Below are 11,502 nucleotides of genomic sequence, written 5' to 3' on the forward strand. Positions count from 1 at the left end.
CTGAACATGCCCTTTCCTCTGTACAACCACCTTGTTGGTGGCATTTTGCAGGCAGAGTGAGGAGGATTCATTTGTTGAGGGGATTTAGGAGCCACAGGTTACCAGAGAAGTTTGTGGGAAGGAAGACGCTGCGTGCTGGGCTGTGTCAAATCCAGGTGTAGCTTCCATTGAAACAGTGGGCGCTTGCTTGGAACGTAGCTGGTTTGCACCTCTCTTCTTGGAGCAGAAAAGGAGCCTTTTTTCTCTGAAATGAAAAGCCGTGTTAAAGCACCTCCGTGGGGAGTGAGAACTGTCTTCCCAACCACGGTTCCACCCTGGGACATGTCATTTCCATGTCTCAATATTCAGTTGCAGCATTGCTGCCCCTTGAATCATTTTTTCACTTTTAAAATTCTAATTCCCGCACTAGTTTGAGTGTGGTGAGCGCTTTCCTTGGATTCCTGAGACTATGGGAGTGGTTTTAATATACTGCATTGTTTTCTTTGTGGTAGCAACAGTCCAACTTTGTCACCCCATTGGCGGGTGATGGGTTGTAGTTGAGCCGTTGTGTTACCTTCTGTTTCAGCACTGCAAGAGTCCCAAAACCTCACAGGACCAAAACTCAGAGCCCTCCTGAGCAAGCTTGTTGGCTTTTGTCTCTCCAGATCCCAAACGTTGATGTTTTTGGCTAAATTCTCACGCACATTTGAGGCCTTATGTTTAGTTCAGCTACAGTGTGGTGACTGCCTTGTTGTACCTCTTCTCCATTTCCATGGGAACAGATGGGCTTTTGTTGATAAGAGATCTGTTATCAGCCTAGGAAACCAGCACTGGAGGCAGTGGCTGTAGGACAGGGCTGCAGACTGAGGACATCACATGGCAGAGTGTGTCCAAATGCAGCGGCTAAAAATATCCTTCCTTCTTTCTCCTCCCGCACAGATGCCCCAGTGTGAAAGGAAAAGTCACTCTGGCATAGCCTTGGTGAGATCTATAGCAGACATGGGGACTGGCTGCAAAGGAACGCTTTATGTTTGGACCTATAGAAAGAGCAGCAGGTTTTAACAGCTATTGGGATAATTTGTGCCTTTTAGGTTTTTCGTGGGCTCTCAAGGCGCTCTCAATTTGGAGCAGTGTCTTTTTGTTGCTTAATTTATCTGTATTTATTGGTCCTTGGGGAAATTCTCAAAGCAAAATCCAGTGATATATGCAGTGCTTAGACTATACCTTTGGGAAAATCTTATCATAGTTCAGTTAAGAATCTCTATTTTTCTTAGAGGCATGGCGCTGTTTTTTTCAAGTATCCAGACGATAAATTTTAATCTTAATTATTATCTGGAAACTGTCTTGGGGACCAGTTGGAGATATGGGACAGATGGATTTACTGAATGCTTTTCTTAAAATGTTTTGCAGCAAAAAGGTTTGATGACATCAAGTCAGTTCTTTCCTTTCAGTGGGTTTATGATCCGAAATAAAAGAGAGCAATGTCAGGTGTAAACATCTAAACCAGATACCCTGGTGCAGAGGTTTTTTTATGTGGGTTCCCAATTTACTTTTTAATTGTACGTCAGTAATGAATGTCAGTGGCATATGGGGTTTTTTTGAAAGCTAAAATTTTACATAACTATTCTGCAGTTGCCATAATAATAGCTACATAACTTCATAGCAGCCACCAGAACTCCAGCCTTGTGCGTGTGACCGCAAAGCTGTCCTGAATTTAAGGTACTTCAATACAAGTCATTTTTGCTGGACTAAGCATGAGAGCAGCTCCAGTGGTATCTATTTGAGACACCGTCAGAAAAAACGGGTTTGGAGGTAATATGTTGTGGAGGTGACTCCTCCGAAACGATCTGTGAACATGGAGCCTTGTAAAGAAAACAGCGTGTTCTGTTGCCTCTGGAAGACCTGGAAAGGGGCACACGGGTGCTCACAGGGTGTCTGTGTGTGTATAAGCTCCTCTGGTATATAATGTAGGGCATGGACGGTTTGGCTGTTGGCCAGGGTGTGAATGGAGCTGTGACAGCTTGTTAAAATGATCCTAGAAAGGACAAGCGGCTCTGAAGATACGTCAGGCTGGGTGTGAAGCAGGAAAAAGCCCTTGGAGCAAACAAAGGCGATGAAGGGAGGAGCTGTGGAGGGTTCGTTATTGCAGCAGAGGTCCCTTGGACAGGTTGTACATGCGGATGTAGGAGCAGTTCACCTTACTATGCCTTTTATTCAGCTTCTCTTTTTTTTGGGTCACACAGCTTAATGCATATTTCGGCAATGCTCCCTCAATGGCATTTGGCTTCCGGCCAAGCATTAATGAATACCCCAAGTGCTGTGTGATTTGGCTCCTCCACATCTCTTATTGTATCTTCAGAGCAAGATAAAACTCAATAAAACGCTTAACATTTGGCCATTAGAATTTCTGATAATTTTGAATGCCAACTGCCAAAAACACAAATACGTGGTAATGGCCTTCATATGAAGCTACAATTTACTGATTTTTTTATTATTGGGGAAAGAACAGACAACAATATCCCTTAACTGCTCTCTGGTGGTAATGAAGTGGGTTTGTAGTACACAATCATAACAAAGGTTTAATCTGTACTACCTTTGCTAAAGGAATGCATACTATTGCATAAGATGTGGTGTATTAGAAATCACATAGAAGTGTGTTGTATTTGTGTTCTGTTGTATTGCATAATGACTAGCGATGGCAGCTGGGGTATAAAACAACCAGACTTCCTGGTCATTCAAGGTACGTGCCAAAATCCTTGCATGACTGAGTTGTAATCTGGGCTTCAACCTGTGCCTTCTCTCCCACTAGTCTCTCTGCAGTTCACTTTTTTACAGATGTTTTAAATCTCCATCTGCCCTGCTCAGCATCCCAGAGCTGCCTGCTGGTGTCATCTGCTGCTATTTCATATTCTGGAGTGGAACAGGTTCCTGCCCCGGACGCTGCCTCTCAGTCAGCACAGGGGTTCTGAGATGTGCATCGTTTTTGTGCTAAAGGCAGTTCAGCAGACACCAGCTGATGTGCATTTGCTCTCTGTGTGTGTGAGCTTTTACCTCCCAGCTGTACGATAGGCACACTTGAACTGCTCCTGACCTGCAGGCAGGTTGTCCTTGCTAAAGGCTGGGCTGTAACGTGTGCTAAAACAGTGCTTGGAAATAAAGAAATGGAAGCTCAAAGTAGCAGCTGCACAAAAGATAGCTTGAATATTTTTACCTATATAAAGGTGCTTAGCATCTTTTAAGCATTGAAGTTTCTTCAACTGAAAATATCCCAGACTGGGCGGTAAAGGTTCGTATCTTTGCTCACCTGAAGCGTGTGGATGTGGCTCTGTTCCCATGCGGGTTCCTCGATGGAAGCGCTGGCCCTGGGGTGTCCGTCCTGCACCAGCCTCGGCACTCAGGCATTCAGGAGCAGCCACCCTGGTTCGCTGGGGAGGTTCAGATGCTGTTCTCTTTTTGCTTTACCAGATTTCATTTCAGTAAGCCTTGAGGTTTTTCTCTTTTATATATAGAATTCCTCAATGGGGCAGATTAGGGTGTTGATGTGTCACGTATCTTTGAAAGACAGCAAAAATTGATCTTTAGAGTTTAATTTTCTGAGGAACTCTCATCAGCTGTAAGAATTTTAAGGACTGTACTTGCAAATTCTTTCCTTTTTTTATTTCCTGTCATCACCCTTCCTAAAAAAGAAATATAGTGAGATAGCAAAAGTTGGATATGGCAACAATTGCTTATGAGGAATTTTCTTTTTATGGTGGATATCTTCATCATGACCACATGTGTGTGTGCTGCGTGATCTCTGCATCTGCCTTCGTGTTGTCTTTCTCTTTGCGTTTCCTCATTTTTCTGCATTCAGGCCATGCTTAATCATGTGATACTTTTGTGACTTGAGGCTTTAAGTGTATCTTCCTTTTTTGTTTTTGTTTTAAAACTCAGGTCCAGCTTTTTGTCGGCCATTGTCACCAAATTAAACAAGAGCCTCAGAAAGCTGAGGAGAAAGATAGTGCTGGGGAAAAAGTGTTGTAGTGCTTAATTTTAAAGGGGGGGCAGGTTCTATGTGAGGTTTACTTCCAAAACCAAATAAAGTCTCATTGAGGAGGGGTAGTTTCAATCTAGATCATGGCTTTATTTACAGAACATAATACTTTACTCACTAGATGACTTGCAGTCAGAGTACCAGGGTTGCCTGTTGCACTGTACCAGTTGACAGAAATTCAATGAAAAATAAAACAGCCGGTTGTTAGAGCAAGTATGCTTTGGAGTAGCAATTTGTGCTGCTTTAAGCTACCTCTTCATGTGGCTCCTCTCTTGTGACTCCTGATCTTTCATTTCATCCTAAAGTTATAGAAAGAAAAGTATTTCTTTAAAGAAAAAAAGGTACTTTGTTCATCTACATTTGCTGCTTGTGTGTGTTTAACCTGATTAACATGCTCAACGGGCAAGTTGCTGTTCCTGCAGTCTAATTTAATCTGGTTTTAACTTGTATTGGCAAAACTAGCTGAAGATGCTGGTTGTATCTGGGCCTGTGCTAATGTTGTCATGAGGGAGGTTTTTTGTAGAATTATCTATAATATAGATGTTGCCTAGAATCTTTACCATCCCCAGTGTGCAACCAGTGCAAATGCAGAAGAGCTGGATGAAATCATGTTTGTGCTGAAAGCGTCAGGTTTGTCAGCTGAATTCAGGAAAAAGTGATCATTAGAAGTGATAAAGAATCAGAGTTTCTTGGCTTGTAGATTTTTGACAGAATATTTTGATCATGACAGATGACTAGACTGAGATCTGTGCCAAACATTTCCTTGTTAAAAGTACCTGTGGACTTAGGGTGACTTTCTTACTAAAGCATGGCGTTCTGGCACTAAAATCCTTTGGCTGTTTTGAATTACTCATTCAGCTTTTTGTTCACCACAGTTCCGAACGTTCATGAGACGCAGTGGAGCCGGATGCCTAGTACCATTTTTGTAGGTTCATCCTACAAAACAGTCTTTGAAACACCAATAGAAAGAATAAGCTCGTACCTTCCTCAGTTTTGCTATATCTTGAAATGTGATAAACTTCTTTTTTGTTTGCTTCCTTCAGGTTTTGAATGAAGAATGCGATCAGAATTGGTACAAGGCAGAACTCAATGGAAAAGACGGCTTCATTCCCAAGAACTACATAGAAATGAAACCACATCCGTAAGTAGAGCTCTGGCAACGGGCTCGCTTGATCTTACTTTTGTGCATCCTCTCCAACAGAAGGAAGGTTTTCTGTGGAATACTTTGCAAAGTGGACCTTAGCAGACCTACCAACGTGTCTGGGTGGATAAAGGGTGGTTACTGAGCAGCATTCTGGCTGCTGTGTTCACTGTAACTCATTTCACAGCTTGCCATACAGCAGGGTGGTTTTGGAAGCTTTTCTTCTGGTTGCTCTGGTATCTTGCAGTGGGTCAGACAGACCAATCTGGGGGTAGCAGGCATAAGCCAGCACAAAACTCTCTACTAAAGAGTTGTCACCGCCACTGCCCCAACAAAAAGAATGACTGTGGTCTTGTGATGATTCTCTGTTGTACTTAGCGCCACGGGTAGGAGTAAAAGAATTGTATCATTCACAACTCACCAGGAAGATGTTTAAGGATATTTGGAGCTGAACTCCTAGTACGTCTGTCACATCACAGGAATGTTTAGGTCGGACAGGACCTCGAGCAGTCATCTGGTCCAACACCTTCCTCTCAAAACAGGCCAACAGCTGGTTGTTGTTCCCACAGCAAGTGGGAAGTAAAGCAAGGATGCACAAGAAAATTCTGAGATGGTTTCAACCCTTGTCTACCTTGTAAGGTGTCTAGTTTACCCTGATCACGCCAGTCCACTGGGGATCATAAACGTACTTTGCAGTTTCTCTCTCTCATCGATTTGAATCATTATACTTCTTCTCACAGGTTTTGGAGGCATTTAAATTATACTGTGGTGATGTCTCCTGTAGTGATGATGATCAATTTATTCTGTAACCATCTATGGCGTTTTGTTTTAGAGGGATGGAGCTGTCAGTTTTTGACATCTAAAGGAATGAACAATACGTGAGCCTGCAAGTGGGTGAATTTGGTAGCAGTTTTTAAGCATAGTTAATTTCACCTTTTCTGAAGACGTTTGAACTGCTGATGGCAGCTGGATGGAGTTAGCTCCATGTGTCAGCAATGCCGAGAGTCTTAACTAGTGCATTAACAACCCTGGGAAATTATGCAAAAGTTTTTATAGCATAGTGTTTGCTTAGCTGTAATGCAGAGCTCTCTAAGTAGTCATACAGGTCACACAAAAAGCAAATTGCAGGCAGCTGGCCACGTATGAGAGAGAATGTTCCTTTTCTCAGACTAGTAACAAATCTTGTTGTGGGAAAGTGGCACTGGAGCTTTTCAAGAGGATTTTGAAAGAAAGCAACTGAAAATATCTTTAAATCCTGTCCTAGGATCTGAGACTTAAATGTTCCAGCCCCAGAACTAGTCTTAAATGCAGTGTTTCTTCTTTCTTGTATTTCGCAAATCTTACAGTTTGCTTTGTACCTGCTAGTAATTGAAGCTGAAAGGAGAATGTGGTGTCTCTCACTCACCAGCTGAGTCAGCTGGGTTCTGAAGGGTTAATCCACATTGCCACATGAGTTAAGAAAGCGAAGATGTGAGCAGACACAGGCACCGTAGGGGTTGAAGAGCTGCAGGAAGCTCTGGGCAGGGAGGCTTCCTGTGCAGGCACCGCAGCGCGGGCGGCAGGATCGGCCTTCTCTCTGTGAGGGGCAGGGCAAGGATTTGCTCTTTGTGAAACAGCCTGGATCCAGCTTACGGTGTGTGATCTCAAGCGTTTGTGTTGGTAATCAGCTTTCCTAGAAGATACTGCAGAAGTCTCACTTCACAATGTCGTGACTTATGCGGAGGAAATGGGCCAAGCTAATGGGTTGTGCGAAGTAAAGCCAAAACTGGCGACTGAAATGAGCCTGAACGTGATGTGAACTTTTTGTTGCGCCGTTGGCGCGTCTCCCTCTGGCTGTGCAGCATCAGCAGCAGTGCCTGCGTTTGCTTTTGCAGTGCTGACTGGGTGGGTTTCACCTACATTGCAAAGCTGGTTGTAGACAAGGGTTATCATGCCTGGTGCTTCAGCAGGGATGCAGTGGGAGTGTTGTGGTCTGTTTCTTTGGCCTCATTGTCTTGGACACGCTGTGATTTTTGTTAATTTTTTCAGTCACTCAGTAGCAGAGATTCATATCTGCGGAACGCTTCTGATGCTTTACAAATGTGTTCTTAGGTAGACAGTAGTCTTTCAAAATACCTTTCCTTGTTTCTTTCATCTATGGACTTTTTTCTTCATCTTGTTTATATTTAGAATTCAAGGTCCTTTGGCTAAAGTGGTAGTGAAGCCATAAAATGCAGGGGAGTTCAAGAACTGTAGGAGGTTTTTAGTCTTTCTATTGAAGGTAAAGTGCCTTAGATACAGCTGGCAGAAAACTTATAAGAACTTGATATTGTTACTTTGGAAGTGTTACTTCCTTTAATCGAATTGTACACTTCTACTTTGTAGTGATGCAGTAAAATTTAGGGGGAAGGTAAAGTAGAGTATACTTGTGAGGCTTCAGGAAGGATTATAGATGTTCTGTTGAGCTCTTTCAGATACGGAAGACAGCCAGCGAGAGGAATGAGGGCTTCCAGTAACTGGAGAGTGTGGTAATCAAGTAATCAGTCCTCCTTGACCTCTAGAGATAGCTGCTTCGTAGTGAGGAAGATCTGGGTTACTTCATGAAAGCTTCGACTTCTCTTAAGAACAGCTCTGTTTCAGGGGAGGGCTCTGCTGCTTCTGCCTTTTTGCTGCACCAAAACCTTCACTTAGAAAGTGAACTCGGTGACTGGAGCTGCTGTTGTTAAACGCTCTCTGCTAAGGTCAGTCATCTGTGTGGTTGTAGGCTGTGCTTCGTGCTCCTGTCCTCTGTGATCTGTTCCTCGCAACTGAAAGCTCTACTTTTTTGGTTGTGAAGATGGTTCTGCTTTTCCCACGCCATGTGACCTGCCACTCAGCCCATGTTTGCCTTTAATCTTGGAGCAGTCTGGAAACGCAGATGTAAATGTGGGTGAGAATCCCATGACCGGCGTCTGTCCATCAGTGCTGATGATCCGTTGCCTGAGGTGGGTTCACCCATGGTGTTCTGGAGCTGGTCAGCCTGCGGCTTTCACTTCGGTGCAGTTGTCAAGAATTTCAGATGTGGCTTGATGGTGCAGCGATTTCATGTGACTGCTCCTGTGAAAGCCGCTGGATTGTCCTGGCTGGAGGAGAAAGTGAGAAAACAGGGCACTGAAACAAGTTTTATCAGCATCTTTGCTAGAACCGGATCGCATGCCCAGCTCAGCACTGCTCTGCAATGAAGCAGAGAGACCTTGAGGGAACTTTTCTTGCTTGGTCTGCATGTATCTCGGCTCCTGGCACCCGCATTACCTGGCACGTGATACCTGCCCTTGACCACAGCGCTCTGGTAGGGTTGGGAAGATCAGGCTCTGGGCTGCAGGAACAACCAGCTGAGTGAAGCTCCTCGTTCTCTCTGCTGAAAGAGTCGTGTCTTACCACCTCATCTAAAAGAGACTAGAAATCAGATCTGATACAAAATGCACTTTCCATTTGCGCAGGATGGGTCAATCTGTAGACAGGATCTTGTTTCCGCAGCTGTAATGTTTCTGAAGAGAAACCTGTGAATGAAGTCCTAGTGTTTCCCTTGTATTTTGCAAATACTTTTCCTATTTTTAAGATTCCTACCCACTAAAATAGTGATGTTTCTGTTCTTAATCTGTAATAACTGAAGTTTTTTATATTGTTTGCTCTGCAAATCATGACTAAGGCATGAGTGGCTTCTCCTTAGGAGGCCTAAGTAATAAAGGAGGCTGATCATAAGTAATAAAGGAAACTGATTATCCCCCCACTGATGATCTTTGGGTAATATTGAAGTAAAAGCTGCTGTATCGTAGGGCAGTTCACGAGTGACCAGCCACTAGTGCAGGACTTTGTCTCAGAGTTGATGGCATCCTACAGTTTGGACAATTAAACCTTTGCATGTAGCAACGTGAGATTTTATTCCTTAGTGACAAAGGAACGGACTTGAGTTTCTTGCCTGAGCTAGGCATTTAATGAGTTTGATTTTAGGTTATGAGGCCTGATTACTAAGATATCAGCGCAGACCATAGTTGACATGTTAACTTTGACCAAGGTTGTAGCCAGTTCCTGGCGTAGCTGTCTTAGTCTCACAAAGCAGGACTTTGCTGTGAAGCAGTTTTGTACAGTAGATTCTCGTTGTGATGTTTTATGTGCTAAACTGCAGATGCAATAGAGTGCAAAACGATGTGAATAATGCATTAAATTTTGAGCAGGTTTTTTTCCACCTCTGAAAACGAGTCCTGTAACTTGAGGATTTTATCTCTGCTTTGCTAAATTGGGTGAAATGGGGCAATTGCAAGTATCTGCCTATCAAGTTACGGTTGCGTTATATCCAGGATGAAACCTTGTGAAAAACCATGTAATTCAGAGCCTGTACTTGAGTGGCAGTGAGGTGCAGTGGAGTTCTTTCTGTTAGGAATCGTTTAATCTCTATGTGAGTATCTACATCTGGCTCTTCCACAAAAGGAATACAATTCTTAACTTTCCATATTTTTTTCCTCCCTCCCTCCACAGGTGGTTTTTTGGAAAGATTCCCCGAGCGAAGGCTGAAGAGATGTTGGGCAAACAGAGACACGACGGTGCCTTCCTCATCAGGGAGAGCGAGAGCGCTCCGGGGGACTTCTCCCTCTCCGTCAAGTGAGTAGTGCCTGGTGATCCCGGGTGGGGATCAGGCCATCTGCCGCTCCTTTGAGTAGAGGATGTGTAATTCTCAATGCTGAGGAGCAGGAATAGTCCCTCAGATGCCCTATAGCATTCCTGTCCTTCCAGCGATACTTATCCTCTTTGTAATAGAACAGATAGATATGTTCTGGTTTATAACGAGCCTCCAGGGCTGACCTGCTGGCATGTTGCTCTCTGGCTCATGTAGTCCCAGGCACTGCTGGTTTGTCTTTGGATCTTGTTACTCCTCCTTGCAGCCCCAAAGTGCCCCGTGTGTACGTGTTTCAGTCCATTCTCCTTCATTCCTCTTTGCCAGCGATCTGTCTCAGCAGGGTTTTTTTTTTTCCTGGTCATCTTTGGTCTATAACCAAATTTTTGTCCTCCTGTACAGCAGCAGCGAGTCATGCCAACAAATCAGATTAAAGCCACTGATTTTGAGATGTTTATATTTCTGTCGTGGATACAATTGTCCCAGCTGCAATACTAGATATGAATGGAAGAAATTCCAGACAGTGCATTCCTTTAAGAAACAAAGTTAGCATAGCGTGGCTCTGCCTGTTAGCTTGGTGGTGCCATCTGCTGGTTATGTCTCAGCTGATTTTTTTTCCTGTTTGTTTAATTTAAGAAAGTATTTTCTAAACAGTGATGTGCAGGATTTGGAATGGTGAGAAGCTCTCAGGCCGGGGAGGGGAGAGCAGAGGCTCACAAGTGGTTTCACGTTGTTTTTTTTAGCCAAGGTATTGTCTACGTTTTCAGCCAAAATATAGAAGCTGTGTATGCCAAGCGTGGGGCAGTTGTCTCCTGTTTTCAGTCTTTTAGACTGAAGGAAAAATATTGATGTGGCATTCATCTGGAAAATCCTGTTGGACTCTTTGTAGTTCTTTTTTATTCAGAGTAAAATACTATTTTTCAAAATAAATTTCAGTATTTGAATTCTATCTTTCTGATCACTGATTTCTCTAAAATACAATTGACGAGTGGTTTTCAGGCATCTTCTTACTATCTGTATTACCAGTGTTGTTGACAGTTTTCACTGTGCCCTGAAGGACTTTTTTGTTCCAAACTCTGTGCTGATGGTCCCAAAGGAAGAATACTCAGCGATTAATAATGTGCTTTTTTCGTGTTCTTCACTCCTTCCTCCCAGGTTTGGAAATGATGTGCAGCACTTCAAGGTGCTTAGAGATGGGGCTGGCAAGTATTTCCTCTGGGTGGTGAAGTTCAATTCTTTGAACGAGCTCGTAGATTATCACAGATCCACATCTGTCTCCAGGAACCAGCAAATATTTCTCCGGGACATTGAACAGGTGCCACAGGTAAGAGGAGTGTCCTCGTAAACTGTTTAGACTATTGCAACCACAGCCTGAAGTGGGATTGCATCTTAGATTAAATGAATAGGGGTGGAAGGAAGCTGACTGACATTTTTCTTGCCTGTAGAAGTGCATCGTTAGAACCCACAGCCAGAATTATACAGGGAAATAAGCTGGATGTGTGTGCAAAGCCTACCTGCTAACTCTCTCGTTCCCCTTCAGTTCTGACTAAGTGTTACTGTTGCTCCTTGAACATTTGTCTTGTGTTAATGTTTCCAAATACTGTTGCAGGAAGATCAGCTGATTCCTATGATTTAAAAATGGGTTTACTCCTGGTTTAGGACACAGTGAGAAAAGACAGTTGTACTGGTTTATAGCCAGAGCTGCACTCCTCTGTAGCC

At 43.5% G+C, this 11,502-nt stretch overlaps 1 protein-coding gene across 1 annotated transcript in view; it reads left to right on the forward strand.

Moving 5' to 3' along the window:
* Positions 1 to 11,502, forward strand: part of GRB2 (growth factor receptor bound protein 2) — a 46,712-nt gene that overhangs the window by 31,927 nt on the left and 3,283 nt on the right. The window contains exons 3-5 of the mRNA XM_080356615.1: positions 5,056 to 5,153; positions 9,648 to 9,770; positions 10,939 to 11,107. Coding sequence (XP_080212741.1) covers positions 5,056 to 5,153; positions 9,648 to 9,770; positions 10,939 to 11,107 — 390 coding nt within the window. The remainder of the gene's footprint in view (positions 1 to 5,055; positions 5,154 to 9,647; positions 9,771 to 10,938; positions 11,108 to 11,502) is intronic.

The sequence above is a fragment of the Nesoenas mayeri genome (assembly GCF_963082525.1).
Source record: "Nesoenas mayeri genome assembly, chromosome: 19".
NCBI lineage: Eukaryota > Metazoa > Chordata > Aves > Columbiformes > Columbidae > Nesoenas > Nesoenas mayeri.